Source organism: Schistocerca cancellata, chromosome 8 (genome assembly GCF_023864275.1).
Source record: "Schistocerca cancellata isolate TAMUIC-IGC-003103 chromosome 8, iqSchCanc2.1, whole genome shotgun sequence".
Lineage (NCBI taxonomy): Eukaryota > Metazoa > Arthropoda > Insecta > Orthoptera > Acrididae > Schistocerca > Schistocerca cancellata.
In genome coordinates, this window is record NC_064633.1 from 480,100,366 (window position 1) to 480,122,991 (window position 22,626).

The 22,626-nt window shown below is 38.2% G+C and overlaps 1 protein-coding gene across 1 annotated transcript in view; it reads left to right on the forward strand.

Moving 5' to 3' along the window:
* LOC126094889 (DNA topoisomerase 3-beta-1) overlaps window positions 1–18,218 on the forward strand; it is a 127,599-nt gene extending 109,381 nt beyond the window's left edge. Inside the window, exons 12-15 of the mRNA XM_049909526.1 lie at window positions 4,808–5,032; window positions 16,081–16,236; window positions 16,322–16,424; window positions 17,447–18,218. Coding sequence (XP_049765483.1) covers window positions 4,808–5,032; window positions 16,081–16,236; window positions 16,322–16,424; window positions 17,447–17,656 — 694 coding nt within the window. The 3' untranslated portion in view covers window positions 17,657–18,218. The remainder of the gene's footprint in view (window positions 1–4,807; window positions 5,033–16,080; window positions 16,237–16,321; window positions 16,425–17,446) is intronic.
* Window positions 18,219–22,626: the final 4,408 nt, after the last annotated feature.

The following is a 22,626-nucleotide window of genomic DNA, read 5'->3' on the forward strand; positions in this document are numbered from 1 at the left end:
ATAATCAGTATTTTTTTTATTGTTTACATTAAATTGGTTTGGTCCTGAATCAGAAAAATTGTTGGTTTATTTACATATTAGATTGAGTATAGTTTAATAACTTTGCTTCCTTGTTTACAATGAAGGTGAGTATTATTTATGTTGTTTAAGTTCTGATTATTTGTAAATGTAGAAGTGTTACTGTGTTTTTATAAACTTCTGATTACTTATGATAGTATGATTACTTATGATAGTGTAATTACATTCTCTCCTTTTATTGATATGCTGTTTATCGGCTCTGTCATTGCAACAATGTTTTGATTTATTTGTTGAAGTGGTTATTTTGTAACAAAAATGGAAACATTTCGTTGGTGTGCTCCAACTATATATAGTTACAGAACATTAAGGAGGAGTAGTTATAATTATTGTCATGCTCTGCCAAGCACCAGTGTATAATCCCATTATTGTTCCTATTTTATTTTTAAGAGTTGATACATACTGCCATCTTTGTTGTTGTTCTGCCACTGTATGTTGAATTTGGCATGTGGTTTTTTTTCCCAACAATCTGTGCTAATGACTTTTTACTTCGTTCTCTTTTTAAATATATTTTTGTTTCCAATCTCTTCCATTTCTTTTATGGTATAAATAAGTTGACTGCATTATGATTTTATTTTTATATTTTCTAAAATTTTTTTTTTCTGCAGCTTTTATTGCATTTGCAGAACATTCTTAATTCTCTCCTTTCCTTCATTTTTACTGATAAATCATTAGAGATGTATTGATTAACACCTCATCTGCATAGTGCACACATTTTAAAGGATTTTGTGAATTGTGATTATTGATTTGCTGTTCCAAATTAATAAGATGTAACAGATTGGGCAGATTACAAACGACAGAGGAAGCACTAAGTAGTACATATGCACATAAGTATTAAATGCTGTAGCTTAGCTTTCAGTCCTGCTGTCCCTATGATTATGGATCTATTCTATTTCAGAGAAAATATATTTATCAGCTGATGTAACTTTCATCTCACATTTGTCATTATGCAAAATTTGTTTCAGGCAACAAGGGTATGTTTACAAAGTATGTTGGTCTGGATGGTTGTTTTTGCTTATCATTGTTGGATGGGTGGAAGAGACATGAGAAATGTTCATTAACTTTATTTCCTTTGTATTTTGTATCCTTTAAGATAGTGCTTTACTCAAACCGTTTAATGAATTTTTATTTCCAATGCACCAGTATCTGTAGAGGTTAGTCACTATTATATTGAGCTAAATTTATTTGTGTCTGTCTTGGTTTTTGCTTACACTTTTCAACCTAAATAAAAGTGCTTAAATAGTTATTTTCAGTTCAATGCTACACATTTCTGAGTACTAAAATTATGTTGCATACCGAAGTTTTGCTTTTCTGTCATTCAGTTTCAACAATAGTTTTTCCAAAATTCCTTTTACTTGCTATGATTATTCTCACACCATATCAATGCCAATAAAAGTCATGTGCATTACTGTTGAGAACATTTCAGGGCTATTTGTTATTTGAAGAGTAATTGTTTTTAATTTATTTTTTAAATTTCTAGGCTCATATTAATTTGACTATATTGCCACACAGTATATTGTCTCTCACTATCTCAAAATAGTCACAAAAAATTCTCTTCTATGATTATTTGTAAAATGAACATATGATAAACAGTGCCTACAGCTCAGACTTCCTGATGAACAAAATAGAGCTAGCAATGAGAGAAAAACATTACAGGTAAAAAAAAAAGAAGGCATGATATTGCTACATGACAAGGACCGTACTCACTCTGCCCAGTTGACACAAGAAACCATTTGAAAAATGGTTTGGGAGATATTACCTCATTCTCCCTACAGTCCACGTTCGGCTCCCTCAGTTTTTTATTTGTTTGGCCCACTCGTGGAGGCATTATGTGGAAAAAAGATCAGCACTGATGAGGGGTTCAAGGAATTCATGGGAAAGTGGTTCTAACAAGACAAAGCTTATTTGCATCTGTATGAAAAAAGTGGTTCATTGTTGAGAAAAGTATATTAGTATTGGGTGGTATTATGTTGAAAGAAATGATCAGTTCATCTCTCCCTGAACAGGTTACTAAGATCTCTCAATGAAGAATCCCTGAATTTCAAACAATACTCTACTTCTCATCGAAGAATGGAGAAAACTAAAGAAACGTGGCATACAAACCGCTCAAGATGAAGTAGCATACAAAGAACTTTGCTGCAAAATACAGCACAGCTGCCGAATCAACAATTCAGTCTCTCACCAGTATTTGTGATGACATAGAACAACATCAAAAACTAAATGAAATACATGACCTAATCAAGAAGATAAACAGCATCACCCGAGAGTTCAAACCGCTTACATGGATGGTAGAAGATATAGATGGCGCTATTATTAGTGACAAGCAATTAGCAATAGCTAGTGGAAACAGTATTGTGAAACATTGTATTGCAAAGGAAACAACATACAAGAAGAGAACATTTGTATGGAATCAAATAAAGAACCGGATATTCTGTACAGTGAAATCAAAAATGCCATCAAGCATCTGAAAAGCAACAAATCCCCAGGTATAGATGATATTTTCAGAGAAATGCTGACTGCAATGGGAAAGGAAGGCATGCATGGCCTACATTTAATATGTAATAAGGTGTGGAAAATGAGTGAGTGGCCTACAGACTGGACTAATTCCTTTGCACACAAAAGGATCAGGTAGGGCTGCTCCAACTATAGGACTGTAGCATTAATGTCACATGCTAGTGAAGTCCTCCTGCATATAATAAATCAATGTCTAAAAAAATTTCTGCAGTCTCAGATTTCCTCAGAACAAGCAGATTGTGTGTCAGGCAAAGTACTCAAGTGGCAGTCTTGAGTTTAAGGCAGATAATTGAAAAATGTTATGAGTTCTGTGTCCCTGCCTACATTTGCATCCTAGATTATAAAAAGGCTTTTGGTTGTGTCATGTGGGACAAGTTGTGGCATGTGCTCAACGAGTTTGGGATTCCAAAATACCTGGTATCCTTACTAAAAGGTCTTTATAATAGCCATACCATAATCATAAAAGTAGACGGTGAATACTCTAAATTTTTTGATGTGACAAATGGTGTCAGACAAGGTTGCATACTATCACCTCAGCTCTACAATATCTATGCAGAGTGTGTAATCAGGAAAGCACTGGATGGCTGGGGTGGAGGGATTTCAATAGGCGGCAGGAAAATCAACAATTTACGCTTCGCAGATGATACTACACTCATAGCAGGAAGTGTGGAAGCACTTGGTAATCTGTTCTCAAGAGTGAAAGATATCTAAACCTTGGCCTAGAGGTAAACATGAAAAAAACCAAACTAATGGTTATAAATTGCCAAGGCATTGATCAAAACCAACTTACAGGATGCTTAAGGAATCTGGAGATAGTGAGTGCTTATGTATATCTTGCCTTTCTTACTTAAAATCACAAGAACGTTATCTTCTCGTGTCAGCCAAAGATAAGTTCAGCTCCTTGGGCACATCTTGAGAAGGAAAGGGGATAATTTAGAGAAGACCATTGTGCAGGGAAAAATTGAGGGCAGAAGACCACATGGGAGAGCAGCAAACAGATGGTTGGATCAAGCAAAGAAGATTACCAGCCTGCCTCTTCACATCATATTAAGAAAGGCCGAAGATCGCTGTGGATGGAGACATCTGTCCAAAGAGTCAACTACGTAATGAGGAAATGAGATCACCACCACTCAGCAATGAGTAAAATGAGTAGTGAGATGTTGAGAAGCATCACGACTCTTATTTTTTTAAAATATAAATATTTATTTCCTACACCAATGTGTTTCTTTAAGTACTGAATGTCCCTCGTAGATGCAAGTGCTGCAGTTTGTATCAGCCACCATGTTTCCACGTGTATACTGCTGTATACTACCACCTGTACTAATGTTGCTGCACTGAATAGTTCATATTAATTCAGTTATTAAAAGCACCACCAGCAGTTGAAATTATTTGTCACACATGCCTGTAACTGTCCCTGGTTTAAGTTGGCACATTGTTCCATTTTTTTGTGTGAAATCAAAATTCATTCTGCAATGACTTGGCACCAAACTGAATATATTTATTTCTAAAATAAGAGTTGTATAACAAAAATTTAAAATGACTGCTTCTATCTACTCACACTTCTTACTACAGCATGAATACAAGATGAAATAGAAAATATGTTGCAAGCTTCGGAGCTTATAGACACTGCACCATACCATACTGCTGCTCTTTGTGCTGCTGCACACCTTCTGTCTCCTTGGACTTTCACTTTCTCCTAGTTTCCTCTCTCAGCTGTGCTATCCTTCTGTAATATTACACCAAATATCTAAAATTTTGTTTTCACTTGTAAGATGCTCCATTTGTTGTCTATGTGAGTACTGGATCTTGTAACCTGAGCATCATAAGTGGATACTTTTTGTGTAAATGCAGTAGTGAGCCTAAGTAGATACTGAGATTGATGGGAGCTTTGTGCAAAAAATTTATCAATGGTTTAAAGGGAGCCAGGGATACAGCTGCTGAGTAACTGCCTAACATATCTTAATACCTAGAATGCAAACAATACTGATGTTTGCAAGTCAGTATCTTTGTGTGCTACTGTCTTGTAATGTCGTATCCTAACTAATGTAACTATCATTTTTCCATATTGTTTTCTGTTAGTATTTGCAAGCTATGTGGCCTTATTACTATGGTTAAGTTCTGTTCTGCTTTGTTGTTTTTATCGGTTCTTATGATCTATGTTTTAGAATAATTTGACCTCTTGCTAAAACTAACTTTTCCTTTTTTTCTTTTTGCAAAGATGTGGCAAATGCAGACGTTACATGAAGTATATTCAAGCCAAACCCTCACGCATGCATTGTTCCCACTGTGATGAAACTTACAGTGTACCACAGAATGGTTGTATACGTATTTATAAAGAACTCAAGTGCCCATTAGATGACTTCGAGTTGCTGTCATGGTCTGCTGGAACAAAGGGAAGAAGCTATCCTTTCTGCCCGTACTGCTACAATAATCCCCCATTCAGGTATGATTGTATAATTTTTTCCTCAGAAATATATAGTTTATGATGTTTTTATGTGCCAGATACATGCAAAATACATTTTCTAACATGAAAATAATTAGCTGTGTATTTGTGGATTATAATTGTGCATACTACCTCAGTTTCAAACTGCCACTACACTGTAATGACAGTGGGCGTCATGCTTACAAGGGAACCTCCCTATCGCACCCCCCTCAGATTTAGTTATAAGTTGGCATAGTGGATAGGCCTTGAAAAACGGAACACAGATCAATCGAGAAAACAGCAAGAAGTTGTGTGGAACTATGAAAAAAATAAGCAAAATATACAAACTGAGTAGTCCATGTGCAAGATAGGCAACATCAAGGAGAGTGTGAGCTAAGGAGCACCGTGGTCCCGTGGTTAGCGTGAGCGTCTGCAGAACGAGAGGACCTTGGTTCAAGTCCTCCATCGAGTGAAAAGTTTTAATTTTTTATAATCGCAAAGTTATGATCTGTCCGTTCGTTCATTGACGTCTCTATTCACTGTAATAAGTTTAGTGTCTGTGTTTTGCGATCGCGCCGCAAAACCATGCGATTAGTAGACGAAAGGACGTGCCTCTCCAATGGGAACTGAAAACATTCGATCGAAAGGTAATAGGTCAACCGATTCCTCCACAGGAAAACACGTCTGATATATTCTATATGACACTGGTGACGGCATGTGCGTCACATGACAGGAATATGTTGTTGACCCACCTAACTTGTACACTTGGTGAATGGGTAAACAGATTCTTCTACCTTGCCCAATTTAGGTTTTCTTGTGGATGTGATAATCACTCCCAAAAAAGTGATGAAAACATAATGGATGGACAGATAATAATTGTCTGAAAATAAAAAATTAAAACTTTTCACTCGAGGGAAGACTTGAACCAAGGACCTATCGTTCCGCAGTCGCTCACGCTAACCACGGGACCACGGCGCTCCTTAGCTCACACTATCCTTGATTTTGCCTATCTTGCACATGGACTACTCAGTTTGTATATTTTGCTTATTTTTTTCATAGTTCCACACAACTTCTTCCTGTTTTCTCGATTGATTTGTGTTCCGTTTTTCAAGGCCTATCCACTGTGCCAACTTATAACTAAATCTGAGGGGGGTGCGATGGGGAGGTTCCCTTGTTAGAAATAGGTGGCTATCTCATAATTACAGGGAAAACTAAACGCTCTCATTTGAATTTTTATACCACTATAACATACAGTAAAAAACTGTAGAGACTGTTTAACAACTGCTAAAACAAGAGAACAACAGGTGTGGATGACTTAAAATTAGCTTCTTGTGTGTAAATATAAAAAGTAAGGTAGAGGCAACCACTCATCTACAGCAGTTTGATGTGTGGACAGAGGAACACATGTGTGCATCATTAGGGTCTCTCTCTCTCTCTCTCTCTCTCTCTCTCTCTCTCTCTGTGTGTGTGTGTGTGTGTGTGTGTGTGTGTGTGTGTGTGTGTGTGTGTGTGTGTGTGTGGGCGCGCGCCTTTTGCTAGAAAAAGAGCTAGTGCTCAAAAGCTAGATTGAATGCTGTTACATGTTTCTGTGCTCAACACAGCAATCTGCTGTAGGTGAGAGGTTGGCTTTCAGTTATTTTACATATTGCTCCATCTTCCAGTGTTCTTTGGACTGCTCGAAAATTCTTAGCCTCTACTTACAGTTTTTTAGTGTGGCGTCTTAACTCTAGAACTGTGAAACAGCTTGCTCTTTTCTTTTCTCTTCATCTGAATAGCATTATATTGTTTGATAAATCCAGAAAACATGAAGGCTAAAATCATGTACAAATTACATTTTTATGTGTTTTCATGTACAACAATATGGTAACACGCGCTACCCATCTGTCTCTATCTTTATTTAAAATGCCTATTGGTCAGTATCTTCCCCAAACTCAATAAACTATTCCCATGCACAGCTACTCTGACTCATTTTCCAGTCCAACATTAATGACTTGAGGGGATCATTCCACTCCCTTCAGATGTGTTGCAGGTTCCATACGGTTCTCACAGTTCATCCCATCTTCCTCTCAGACTGATAAAGCCATTCAGTACATGTACCCCAGAGACATTTTTCTTGGGTTCTATCATATACTTGTGGCATGAATGAAAAACCTAACACTTTATTGACAAATGTTGAGTACTGAATAATTGAATACTGCTTTCTCCATAAACTAACTCACATTATACCAAAGTGTACAAAGAAGCCATGGATTGCTTATGGATAAAGTTACCTTGTAAAACAAAAAGGAAACTGTAACTGTCAGTCAGAAACACTGCTAGTGTTTATACTGTGGATCATTTCAAAACTTCTTGCAAAACATTGTAGGTAGTAATGAGGACATGGAAGGAAATGCATTGTAATCACACCATATAACGAAATATAGACAATATGAGATAGAGTGAAGGAGGAGACGGGTATAACCAGACATGAAGAGGAGCAGATGGGACTAGGAGTAAATGATATGTTGGTAACAGATGTGTGTAGTTTTGCAAAACTTTTCAACAAGCATTTCATAATTAATGCTACTCAAATTTCTAAGAAGCTCTGATGTACACACAATAGTGAGAATTTACTTAGTTAATTGGACAATAAAAATTATTCAGCCAACTCCAGAAGCAGCTAATAAGATGACAGGAATGTGTTTCTAGCATTCCCATACAACTATGGGTAACCAATACAATTGAACCTCTTCTATTGAAAGAGACTGTATTTTCAATCATATCTAACATTAGTAATTTAACAATAAAGTGCAGTCATGGAAGAGAATGTGCAAGAAGTTCATTCTAAATGAGCATGAAAAGCTGAGTTACTATATCCATCATTCTATCCCTTGTACTTTATTTATTATTTTTTAAATTTAGTTTTTGACTGAACATTTTCTAGGTCTGTATGCTAAATACATTTTCATTATGACATATATTTTTAGTAGAAGTGTATTACGTTCAGACTGAGCTGAAGTTTCGCATCAGTGTAAAACTTTTTATACAATTTCCCTTAGTGTCCAGTTGTCATGCGTAAATTGAATGTGTCAGCAAAGACCTCCATTCATGATGAGACTGAAAGAAACTTAATACATCAGACACTTAATCCATCAGAAAGTAATTAACTAACTCCATGATGCTGAAAAGAAAGATTTCTATTGCCCACAGGGTAATGTTGTACTAGACTACATGAACTAAAGAATAATATATAAATTCAGAGTAATAAATAACAAATGTGTTTATTTTGAAGCTTATTTTATCGATTGTGCAGTTTGAAGACCAGGCATAATTTGAAAAGGGGAAAGCTTTCTTCAGTGCAAAAGCTTTTAAATGATGTGAATTTTTCTTTAGAGTAAGAGAGAGTTGACCTCAATTTATATAGTCTATCACCTTATGTAGGAGCATTGTTGTCACAAAGTTTAGTGCTTGGAATAATATTTGGAAATTTGTGGTAAGTTCCTATGGGACCAAACTGCTGAGGTCATCGGTCCGAAGGCTTACACACTACTTAATCGATCATAAACTAACTTGCCTGAGGAAGGACTTGAACCTCTAATGTGGGGAGAACTGCGCGAACTGTGACGAGGTACCTCAGACCGTTTTGACATCTCAATTAATTTATTTTATTTTACTTTATTTATTAATTTATTATTTTTGGAACCGCATGTCTGCTACGGTCGCAGGTTCGAATCCTGCCTCGGGCTTGGATGTGTGTGGTGTCCTTAGGTTAGGTAGGTTTAAGTAGTTCTAAGTTCTAGGGGACTGATGACCACAGATGTTAAGTCCCATAGTGCTCAGAGCCATTTGAACAATTTTTTTATTATTTTTGAGGGATAGGAACTTTGGTGTTACTTTTTGTCCATGTTGATGTTGGTTCCTGAGAACTTATTTTTGATGTTTGTACTCTATTTTTACCTTACTACATATTTTGTTGTTATGTTGAAAATGAAATGCCTTTTATTTTAGAAAGTGCATCAGTCATATTAAAGAAAAAAATAACAATTCAAGACAAATAGCTCTTCAACTAAATACTGCTGGAAGTTCTTGAAACATGAGGATGGGCATAATTTTCAAAAACTCTACTGGATTTGTGTATGCTCTAAGTGAGTCAAATTGTTTCATCACCAAAAATTCCTATTTATGCAACAGTGAAGACATCTTGAAGCAATTTTATAGCTTGGAATACAATTTGTATGAAGTACAACAATTTGAACATGCTAAATTCATATTGATCAAACAATCCACGGGTGCTTTGCCAGTTCCTAGTGACCAATGGGCACAATATTTTGGTGATCAGACATGTCATCACATCAGATATGCTGACAAACTGCCCTGCTTGGGAGCACATGTATCAATGGCCAAGGATGCGATTGCGCTGGCATCTGTGAGCGGCAATGTGCGGCCGTGTGCATCAGTTGTGGTAGCAATCCATGCTACCGCAACTGATGTGCACTGCCACTCCATTTGCACAGGTTGACAAAAACATTGTGTGTGCTGAGTGTCTTCTTAATTAGTCCCAGTGCTGGTTCCCAAAGCCTTACTGAGCTTATAGTCACAGTTACAGTTGATAGACTGTCCCTGGTGTATGTTCTGATGGCCTCTCTAATGATGCTGTCCCAGTATTTCTAAGGTTGTTCTAAAATCCTGGTACATTGGCCTCAGACAAACAGAGCTCTGCAACCACCAGCTTATTGCGATACATTAGTCGAGTGCACCTCTGGTGTTCTTGGCATCGATCTTTTGTTCTTGGCATCGATCTTTTGTTCTTGGCATCGATGTTTTGTTCTTGGCATCGATCTTTGATGGTGCGAACTGTCTGTGTTACCATATTGGCGTTCTTTAAACAGAGGAGCACTTGACGACCACCAACTGTTTCTGGCATGTCCTGATCTTGAAATGTTTTGTATTTAATGGAATATTCTGTAAACAAATGGAAGGAGTCATAATGCACAGCCCACTCTTGCCTTTGGTTGCAAATTGTGTATGGAGCACTTCGAGGAAGAACCTCTGAAGACTTCTGAAGGGAAGCCTACTTGCTTTTTCCATTATATGGATGTCATGTTCATCATCTGGCTCCATGGAAGGGGCAAATTCAGTGACTTCTGTGCACATCTGAACTATTATGCATAAATCCAGTTCTCTATGGGGCTTGATGCAGAAAGAAGACTACCGTTTCTGGACATTTTGACATCATAGTCAACAGAAAAGCCAATGGCACCGTAGGCCATTGTGTGTATCGGAAGAAAACTTACACTGACTTGCAGTTGCAAGCAGACAGCTGCCACCACCCTGCTTAAAGGAAGGGGACAGTAAAAACACCAGTACATAGAGCGCGCACCATTTCGGTTGAAGAGAGTCTTCCCTGGGAACTCGAACACCTCAGAACTGTGTTTCAAAAAAATGGTTCCTCAGAGTTGCAGGTCAGGCATGCTCTATGACCTACCACTATAGTATGACCTATGGAGATGGATGAAAACACAGAGAAAGAGGCAGCCACTGCCATTTTACCATACACTTGTGCACTGCTGGGAAATGTCAGGCACATACTGAAAAAGCATTGAGTGAGAACTGTCTTCTACTTGCCCAGTAAAGCATGGGCAATACTTGAGAGTGTCAAAGTGACCTGGGTTTAAGGAACAGTGGATTTATATCATACTCTGTGCAGATGTGGCAAGTCATTTCAGACAATCAGTGCACACCACCGAACATCAACGCTGAAAACACCAGCAGTACAGAGACTAAGGTATCCGTAGTCTGTTCTCACAAAGCAATGTTTAGCCAAGACTCATTCAATAGAATTCAAATGTACCAGGATTTTAGCACAAACTTTAAAATAGTAGAGCAATGACATTAGAGACATCATCGAAATGTGCACAAGCGAAAGTTTCATCAACCAGGACTCTGGCTATAATCTCAGCAAGGCTTGAGAATCAGCACTGGGTGTAATTAAGAACGTATTCAGCAAACAAAACATTCTGGCATCCAGTGCAGATGGAATAACTACATCCAAACTAACGCAACCTGGGCTGCATAGAGAATTGGTCTTGGGGGATATAAGTCAGTTATCAGTTATGCGCTCGCAGGAGGTCGATTTGTCAGTACCATTTTGACAGTATTAACTGACAGTACACCCACCCATGGACTGTTCGATTGACAAATACCCTAAGAAAAAACTGAAGAATCACATTATAGTCATGTTAATTAAATACGTAGCCTGCTTTGTAACAAACATGGCCCCCACAAAAATTTAATTTGTGCTGTCATTTGAAAGTAATTTGCATATTCAATGTTGGCGTATCATAGTCTCCACATGTCATCAGTGTGGAAGCTTTTCCATCATTGCTTCAAAATATTATACCATGTAAGTGGCTATAGAAAGTCATAAATCCATAATATTAGCACCTGAAGAGAAAAATTAATTGATTCTCATTTCCTTCAGAAACTAGAATATCATGTTTATATTGTTCACAAAGGCCATCTTTGAGTTACTTAGTTCAGTGCTCAGCTTCAAAAGTTCCTTAAGTAAATGTTTGTCAAATTGAACTAGTGTCACCAATGTAATGTAACTTCAATAATTTTTTTAAGTAGTTCACACATTTCCTCTATACCATTTCTATGTCATATTGTTTATTACATTCTTGTAGAGCACTTATTATTACACGAGCATCCTATGTTAAATTGACTGTGCGAAGAATCATTTAAAGAGTGTTTTTGCTCTTTTAATGCTTCAGTAGTCTTCATTAGTAAATAATAATAATGTCACATGACCAACAGATTTGTGCAAGTCTTTCAGTGAGATGCCACTGCAGAGTCTTGCATGACCCTGAGGCAGAGGTACAGGCCTATCCAGACGGTCATCAACAGTTACCCATTCATCTACTAATAGAGTCCAACATTGCTTAACTTTGGTCATCAGACGAGGGCAGATGTTTCCAACATGGCAGGTCCATTGGTGCTTCATTAATAAAGCAAAAACATGATTCAATCTGTCTCATAAGTTAAAAAGAAACTAGAACTTACAGTGCTTTCAAATTATTACTCTATTCTTTAAAGTTGAAACTTTAATAATCTGATTTTTGTCCTCTTAACTATCATTTAAACACGTCTCACCATCAACAAATTTCTTTACCCACTGCCAAAAATTCTCATTTTGCAATTTGTGGAGCAGAATGTATGCCTTCAAAAAATATTTCCATGGTTGCCAAAGTCAGATACACACTGTGTCATATATTTTTTCTATTTCTAATTGAAGACTGCCCTTCATCAGGATACTGGAGAGCATTTTGTTATGCATTCATCTAACACATCTCTTGAAACAGTGTCTTTCCAGTCCCATAAAATGCTGCTGTTGCACTGTTACAAAATGGCACTGTTTTAACTTCAAATTTCAATGTATTTTCACAAGTTTGAATAGTACTTAAATCCACATCTTCTTACCTGAGTTTGGAGTAGGGATCAGGTTTGTTGTAGTTAGATTTTTTGAGAAAACATGATGGTGTTGTACCCTTTGGACATCTATCTGAAACAACTGCACTGTAGTTTCTGAATTTTTGAAAGCTAGTTGATGATTATGAAAGAAAGTGCTGTACACACTGTGATTCATATCAAGGGTCTAACAAAGCAGAGATATCGTGTGACTAGGGCCTCCCGTTGGGTAGACCGTTCGCCGGGTGCAAGTCTTTCGATTTGACACCACTTCGGCAACTTGCACATCGATGGGGATGAAATGATGATGATTAGGACAACATGACACCCAGTCCCTGAGCGGAGAAAATCTCCGACCTAGCCAGGAATCAAACCCGGGCCTTTAGGATTGACATTCTGTCACGCTGACCACTCAGCTACCGGGAGGGCGGACAGCAGAGATATAACGTGGAGGTAACAAATACTGAAATATTTTACGATATCACCTTATGTATTGGTTTGTTCAATAATGATGCTTTTGATGAAATGTTACATATCAGTGAAAATGGAAACCAGCATTTAGTAGTGCATGCTAGATTGCTATTGCACATAATATTGTTTATAACAAAGGGCAGTATCTACTGGAGATGAAACAACAGCAGTTTGATGTTTGCCGAATTATGTTGATTCAGAACTAATTTACAGAGATGCAAAAAAAAAAAAAAAAAAAAAGTGCTTGCTCTTGCGTATTCTCGAACAGCCTGAAACTGACACTTGACACTGTTTATTTATTGAACTGAACTTATATTTATGGCATATTTTCATGTTTTCCCTTGCCTTATTTTGTGAACAAAATTTTCATGTCCCTGAATACTTCTCATGATTTTTAGTCGTTACTTCAATAAGAAAAACATATGTATGAGAAATTTCAAAAACAATATGCTGACTCATTACAATTATTGCAGAGGGTAAAATGTACACTTGAATTTGATGAATTGGACGTTTTTCCTGACCTCAGTACCTTTTCCTCCCACTGTAAGTTGTCAAAATACTTTTTTTTTTTTTTATTTTTTTTTGTGGTGGCAGAAAGGTCTGTGCCACAGTTGCATTTCTTCATTGTTAGTGCTCAGTTCACTTGTGGCAAGCTTTTATTATTCCTAAGATATGGAAGAGCCAGGATGAGCCATGCTGCCATACGAGGGCTGTTCAACACAGTTTCAAGTGTACGGTATGACAGATAGAAAGGTTAGATGTCTTTTAGTGTGCTTGGCAGACTTTCGATTATTACATAAAAATGGAGCAAAGAATTTGCATCAAATTTTGTGTGAAAAATGGAATTAAGTGCTCTAAAACACTTGAAATGTTGACAGTGGCGTACGGTGAGTCTGCTCTAAATTTAAAAAAAATGTTTACAAGTGTACAAGCTCAGATGGCCGGGAAGATGCCAATGACGAACCCCTCTCTGGACACCCCAGCACATCAACAACAGATGATAACATCAAAGCTGTGAAGAAAATTGTTTTGAAAAACCATCAAATTACCATAAGAGAAGTTGCTGAGGATGTTGGCATATTGGTCGGCTCATGTCATTCAATTTTTCCAGTCGTTTTGGGAATGAGACGTGTGTCCGCGAAGTTTGTTCCAAAACTTCTCAATTTTGATCAGAAGAACTGGCGCATGAGCATCACTCAGGAGTTCTTGAATGATGTCAGTGATGATCCTGATTTGCTCAAAAGGGTCATAAGTTGGGATGAAACATGGGTTTACGGTTATGACATTTTGGATGCATCCCAGTGAACCAAGACCAAAAAAAGCATGCCAACTTCGATCAAATGTCAAAGTTTTGCTCACTATTTTTTGTTTTTTTCAATAACCGTGGCATAGTGCATCATGTACTTTTGCCTCAAGGTCGTACAGTCAGTAAGGAGTATTACCTTGACATTATGCACAAGAAGCAATATGCAAAAAAAGTCCATAATTGTGGAAAAACAATTCATGGATTTTGCATCATGACAATGCACTTGCTCATTCATCATTGTATATGAGAGATTTTTTGGCCAAAAACAACATGACAGTCATGCCTCAGTCATCATATTTACCGAATTTGGCCCCCTGCAACTTTTTCTTGTTCCCAAAACTGAAGAGATCTATGAAAGGATGAAGATTTTGAACGGTTGAAGAAATAAAAACTGCATCATTGGAAGTAATGAAGGTTGTACCACAAAGTGCTTGTAAGAAGTGCTTTGAAGGTTGGAAGAAGAGTTGGCACAAATGTATTGTATCTGAGGGGATTACTTTGAATGAGACAACATGAATATTGATGAATAAATAAATATTTTTTCATAAAAATATAAAGTCACCTTACTTTTTGAACACACCTTGTACACTCACTCTGTGGAGTCTTTCTGTATGGCGGCGGATGGAAGTACCTGAATTAACAGAAATCAAGTAACATTGGTCATTTGACCAATTACCAGTTTCTAACATGTCAGTAGATGGTACTGTGTTTAGTCTGCATAATATGCCTATGAATAAGTAGATTTCAAATCCAATTACTCATAAATTGACAGTGATCATTAACTCATGAACACCTCTTATGATTTCATAGACACATATGAACTAAGCCAATGTTGTCAGTTGTCTGCTTGTCACAGCTGGTAATGAAAAGAAATCAGTCAACACAAACTGTATCAGCTTCTTTAAATTCAGCCACTACCATCAACCATTTCACTAAGAGTCTTCATAGAGTGGGTGTATAGATTTTTTACTTCTTGTTTGACAAGCCAAGCATCTTCTTCCTGAAACAGTTTTATAACAGATTCATAACACATCTCGGCAACAAACTTTGTGAGATTGGAACTGCATCTCATAAAAATACTTTCCTCATCTGAGGTTGGAGGAGGCTGTTGTTAGTAATAACATGAGTAACCTGGAGTGCCATAGGTCATGTTGTGTTTGTGTGTTGCAAATACTTGCAAAGAGGGGGAAAAAAAAAGAAAAAGAAAAATCTGGTTCTTATCTTCAGAGGACAAAATTGTAAATACTGCTGATAGACAAATATAAAAGTAGAAAATGCTGTCCTAGCTTTCAACTATTTCTTCCTCAGGGAAGAAAGAGTGTTAGGTTGGGGAAAGTTAGAATGTAGCAGTAGGTCGGTCAGACACCAGGTCCAGCGTATCGTTTGTTATACCGGCCATGGCCCCTCCCTTTCTCAGTTTGTCTCTAACTGAGCATATTATACATTTTGTTGAATTTTCTTTAGTTCTTATCATTTATAAGACCTATTGCAAAGTTAAAAATATGAATATTTGTAACTAAACACATCTCTTATGTTAAACACTTTGTACAGGGAAGTTTTGTGCTACAGAAAGAGATGAATGAGAACAACAAAATGCTTTCAGATAATAGTTGGCCTTATCTTCTGTTGATTTGTTATTTTATTTTTCCTTGATGCTTCTGTGTCATTCCCCCCTCCCCACTCACACTTTCCTCTCTCTTGCCCTGAATCCACTTTTTCTGTATCCTCTTGACTTACATTACTAAATGCAAAATTTTTGATTTGATGTAGTGAAACTTTACAAGAAAATATTAAAATTCAGAAACACCAATCATAAAAATTTAATGAGAATTTCTGTATGTTATAGACAAATGAAGAAAGGAAGTGGCTGTAATGCTTGTACACACCCAACTTGCCCTCACAGTCTGAATAGTACTGGCATGTCAAGTTGTGTTGAATGTGAGGGAGGTATCTTAGTATTAGATCCATCATCTGGACCAAAATGGAAACTTGGTTGCAATAAGTGAGTAGTAATATAAAGTTGTCAATAGTGAACACTGCTTTTCTAACATTGTAGGTAAACTAATAATGATGTTTATTCATTACAGATGTGATGTCATCATACATTTATTTGAGGATGCACATAAAGTATTAGTTGAGGATGCAGTATGTGAGTGTGGAGCACAGCTGATAAGTGTTGAGTACAAACCGGTAGGTTAACCTACACTATACATTATTGTAGAGATGAAATTGTTGCCTGTTTCCAATAATAAAAAAAGAGAAATGTAGTACATGATCAATGGTAGATAGATGTAAGGCAGGATGTGTAGGACTTGCTGGTTAAAAGTGATGTTGGCAGCGACATTTGTAATATAGTGCTGTCGCATTTAACGGTCTGAAATCTTATCTTGATGCCAGCTAAAGCACTAGAGAACAACAACTCTCGGGAACTTCATGTTGATGACAGCTAGAGCATTAGAGAAGAAGGAACAACTGAGGCACTGAGAACCATAATGGCCTAAAGCACACCATTGCCAGACCCATACGGAAGTAAATGTCAGTGAAATTGGTGAGACAGTTTTTTGTGATGTTCATATATATCATGTGGGACTACAACACAGATAAACCTGGCTCACCATTAGATCAGCAGATGTCAGGAGCATGCATACATGATGCAGTCTCAAGACCGACAGTAGTATACTTTAGGCCCCCGTGGTTCTCAGCACCACAGTTTAATTTATTAAGGGTACATTTGCACCAATATGTTAATTTAATGAATGAAGGTAAGTCATGGCTTCATTGTTTTGTTCCTTGGTAGTGTAGTAACCATTAACTTTTCGGAGCTAATACTGTTTGTGCATGAAGCATTTGTTATGGGCCTTTTGAGATATTTTCTATTGTGGAATGTTGCATGCTTTAATTAATGGTGCTTTTGTTTTTATTTTGACAATGTATAATTACTATTTCATTATATAGTTACTATTTCATTAATTTTTTTGTTATGTACATAAGTCAATATTATATGCTGTTTGCATTTCCTAGATGAGTCAATTTGTGTGATTATTTCATTTACAAAACGTAGAGAAAAAAAGATGAAGTATGTAAAGGTTATCATTGATGATTCATAAAGAAAATTTGTTGTGTGGAACTTATTTTGTACCACATATGAAAAACATATGTAGCTTCTTTACAGCTGTGCAGCAATTGATACAGCTATCTGCCTTTTGTTGTAGGAGAAGACACGGCTTCCAGGTGAGGCAACGGAAATGACAGGTTGCGTTTTCTGCTCGCCACATTTCACAGCACTTGTGGAGAAGCACCGTGCTGTTTCCAGGCCTGCCGGCAGTCGGGCTCCTCGGGGAAGAGGGGGTAAAGGAAAAAGTCGGGGCCGACCACGAGCCCCAAGAGACAAAATGGCACAACTTGCTGCATATTTTGTTTAACACTGTTTTTTGTTATATTTATTTAACAAGAGAAAGAACTGTAACCTGTGTGTAATAACTTTATACTTCGCAGCTAAGCAAAAAGTGGAAATCTTTTATTATGCTATTATTGTATGAAGAGCCCTCTTTTTGTAATATTCTTCATCAGAGTGATGTAAATAATATATATATTGTTTTTATCTTGGTTTTCTAAGATTTTTTTCCCCAAGATTTTCCTTGGGTTGGCCATGATATACTAAAGGAAATTTTGTATATATGTGTGTACGGTGAGCTCACTCCACTGCAATCTTGTACTTTGTGTTCAGTTAATATTTCTACTATGTTTTTTGATACAGCCCCCAACAGAGCGATGAGATTTGAGGTCAGAAAAAACTGTTGCTATGAAGGTGACCACTGTTTGAAGTTCTGTTTGCACTCAGTTATCCATCTAAATATTAGTGCATATGTTGTATCAAAGATGCTGGACCTCACATTCATCTTTATCTTCATGTTGACTGAACAACTTGCACAGTGTATCACTCAGTGTTTTGAAACTTCCTGGCAGATTAAAACTGTGTGCCACACCGAGACTTGAACTCAGGACCTTTGCCTTTCACAGGCAAGTGGTAGAGCACTTGACTATGAAAGGCAAAGGTCCTGAGTTCGAATCTCAGTCTGGCACACAGTTTTAATCTTCCAGGAAGTTTCATATCGTGGTACACTCTGCTGTAGAGTGGAAACCTCATTTTGGAGTCAGTGTTTTGTTATAATGGATAGATAACATCAACTGTTCAAATACATATTATTTATAGACATACAAAAATAGTGTACTGTGATATTTAATAGAAGCAGTTTTTCAGGAAGTCAGATATCACTGACTTTTTAAAAAGATGTATTTTAGAAGAAGTTTCAGTATGTGTAAATAACTTATTTTATATAGATTTGTTCCTGTATGAAACGTACAATGTGGTACGGCAGTGGCCAGCATATGGGTCACTGCTGAACAATATGCCATGATAATACAAAGGCTGTTCAAAAAATTCTGGAACTTTGTCCACACATTTTTTCTATGCTTTTCTTTTACTTATTGTGCATGGTCTCCTTCAAAATACTCTCCTCCACAATTAATACACTGTCTGTCCGTCCCCCCCCTTTCCACTTCTGGTAGCTGTCTTGGTATGCCTGTAGCTGGATCTTGCAAAGCACAGTCTGCGAATTTTCTTTTGTCTTGTCTATCCTTTCTAATCTTTATCCTTTCAATGGTTTTCTTGAGTTTCATGCAAAATTTAATTCAGAGGTTTTGCTCTTCAAACTGTGCCATCTCGAAATTTGGAAACTGCGGAACACAATGTTCTACTGAATACAGCACTGGACAATAACTAACAGACATACAACTATGAAACTTCTGGAAGTTGCACATTAGACACAGGCATGTGTGGGAATGTCAACCGTGTTTTGCTCCAACACACCATTGGTGCGAAAGTATGAATGTCCTGCAATTTTTTGAACAGACCTTACACAGATCATTATTTGTATAAAAACGTTATCTTCTCTCAGTATACTCTTTTTGTGTAAGTATTTCAAGTATGTAAAACCAAAGAAAAATTCATAATTTTCAGTTCTTTAAAAAATGGTTTCTACATTATTCACAGCTACTTCCATTTTACATTTTGTCATGTATTGATGACTTAATGACTTGTATGTTGTTATATACTCAAGTTGGGAGCCATCAAGGACACTCCAAGGTAGGAAATCAGAGGCACAGCGCAGAGAGCAGGAAAAAGTTGTAGTTTTTAGGTTACTGGAGTTAAATAGTAACACTAGAGCCCTGCAAATTGCAGATGCTCTGGGCAGCTGCCCCAGGGGAGAAGTTCTGCTTAGAAAATTAACTGGTAACTCCATCCACCACCTAGACACTGTTGTAAATCATCACTGTAAAAGATGGCCACGCAAAGGTGGATCTTAGCGGAGGCAACAAGCGTGATACTTGCTCCTGAGAGCTGCAACGTCGGTCAGTTTACACAGGTTAGAGGGCCAGTACAGCAGTCTCCACCCACAGAAGGATGGAGGGCGGGGCCAAGTGACATTAAAAACTGTTCTTGCTGGGCATAATAGAAGTGGCAGTGATGTTTAGCTTTCAGTTGAATGTTGTTGATACCAAACTTGGAGTTTGTTAATATAAAAATCAGAAGTATCCCTACCTATCGAGTAGGAGTAGGGCAGGAATCTAAATGTGATTGGCTAGGGGCGTGCTGGAGGTGCAGAGCAACTTACCAGTTTGGCCAAAGCATGTTAAGTGCCGGTGGATTGGTGGGTCGACAATAGGAAGGGAGAAATGGTGCATCACCATGATCTATGAAAAACCCATGCTTTTGTATTCGGGGGAGTTCTCAGTCAGATCACTGGGGCACTGACTGTGTTGCTTGTGGCCAGCCTCAGTAAGCTCTGACATGCCTGTTTTCGTCACTTGGAGTGCTGCTCTCAAGTTTGTATGAAGGTAATCCCAAAAGTAAGGTCTCCTGTTGTTTTATAAGTACAGAACTGTTTGTGTGGCAGTTGGTCACCCTGTTATGAATAGTGCTTCATGCGCTGTGTGTAAACATGTGTACACTGTGCTGAGGCACTCAGTCTTGGCTTGGTAGCCGTTGAGAATGGAGCTCCCGTTGGATGTTATCGCCAAGTGCGAATTGCGCACAGTTATTCAGCTTTTGAACACGAAGGGCACTGCACCGATTGAAATCCATCGTCAATTGACAGAAGTGTACGGTGAGTCGTGCATGGATGTCGAAAGTGTTCGTGAGTGGTGTAGAGAGTTTGCAGCTGGTCGGACTGAAATTCACGATGAACAAAGGAGTGGGAGACCATCAATTTCTAAGGAGACAGTGTTGAAGGTTGAGCAAACCATACGTAAGATCGGCAGATCACCCTGGATGATCTCTGTACATTGGTTCCCGAGGTTTCCCGAAGCACCGCTCACAGAATTTTAACGGAAACATTGAACTACCGGAAGGTGTGTGCAAGGTGGGTGCCACGCATGCTGACTGAGGACCACATGCAGCAACGAGTTGATGCATCCCGCGCATTTCTTCACCACCTTGCAGCCGAACAGGACAACTTTCTTGACTCAATGGTCAAGGGTGACGAAACCTGGGCATACCACTTTACACCTGAGACCAAGCAACAATCACGCCAGTGGCAGCATCCTTCTTCGCCAAAGCTGCGGAAATTCAAACAAACACAGTCTGCTGGTAAAGTCATGACAACCATTTTTTGGGATCGGAAAGGGGTATTGTTGGTTGGCTATATGTCCACTGGACCACAATTAATGCTGACAGGTACTGTGAGACTCTGAAAAAACTCAAACAGGCAATTCAGAACTGTAGAAGAGAAATGTTGAGCAAGGACCTACACATTCTCCGTGACAACGCTCGCCCACACATCGCTCGGCAAACCATTCCTCTCCTGCAACAGTTTCAGTGGAACATAATCACCCACCCACCCTATAGTCCTGACTTGGCGCTCAGTGACAATCATCTGTACCCTAAGTTAAAAGAACATTTGGCCGGAAAGCTATTCGGCTCCGATGGCAAGATGAAAGAAGAGGTTCATAACTTTCTGAACAGTGTGGTGACGAGCTGGTATGACATGGGCGTACAAAAACTGCCTCAGCATCAACAGAAATGCATTGACATAAATGGTGATTATGTTGAAAAATAGCTAAATGTTCAAGCTGTAAACTGACGTAAACCATTGTAGAAATAAACAGGTCTATGTACTTATAAAAAAATAGGAGTCCTTACTTTTGGGATTACCCTTATACTTAATGTGATGCTAGAGTTTGCTACTTCTGTTAGCACCTGCCCACATGGCTTCAAACACTGACTTCTGTTGTTCTGTTGAGCAACCAGTTGCCTCCATTAATTTTTCTGATGTTAAGAATTAGCCTTCAATGTATTAGCTAGTCTGATCGCAAATAAATAATGTTAATCAGACCCATAAATTCCACGAGTCTCCCGCAGCAAGCATTGTGTCGAGTCCCATAATCCGCATCTCTCGTCGGTGCCCTGTGACAGTATTTGGAACTGATCCAAGTCATCAGCCTGCCTTCACTGAGAATTTTTCAGGGCATTTGAGGTCAGTTTACATTTTCTGAGTAGGTGAGGAGCAAATGCAGAAAGACAGATTCCCAGTGAAGGCAGGTTGATGACTTGGATCAGTGTAAAACACTGTCACAGAGCACCTATGAGAGACGAGGATTCTTTGACTCAACAGTATGCTTGCTGCAGGAGACTCATTGAATTCATAGGTCTGATTAACACTATTTATTTGCGATCAGACTAACTAATAAACTGAAGGCTAATTCTAAACATCAGAAAAAGCAATTGAGACAATGTTTGCACAACAGAAGTCAGTGTCTGAAGCCATGGGGATGGGTCCTAACAGAAATAGCGAACACTAGTAGCATGTTTAGTTCAAACCTGAGAGCAGCACTCCAAGTGAGAAAAACAGATTTGTTGGTGCTTAGTGAGGCTGACCACATGTGACACGGTGTTGGCACCCCATCGATCTGACCGAGAACTCCCCCGGAATACAAAAACATGGGTTTTAAAGGATCATGGTGGTGCACCATTCCTCCCTTCCTATAGTCAATCCACCAGCACATAACAAGCTTCAGCCAATCTGGTGAGTCACTCTACTCTTCCAGGATGCCTCTGGCCAACCACCTTTAGATTATTGCTCTACTACTATTCGGTAGATAGGAAACTTCTGGATTTTATATTAACAGACTCCAAGGTTGGTATCAGCAGAATTCAACTGAAAGCTAAACATCACTGCCACTTCTGTTATGGCCAGCAACAACAGTTTTTAAAGTAACTTGGCCCCGCCCTCCGTCCTCCTGTGGGTGGGGACTGTTGTAGAAGCACTCTAACCCGTGTAAACTCACTGATATTGCAGTTCTCAGGAGCAAGTATCAAGCTTGCTGCCTCTGC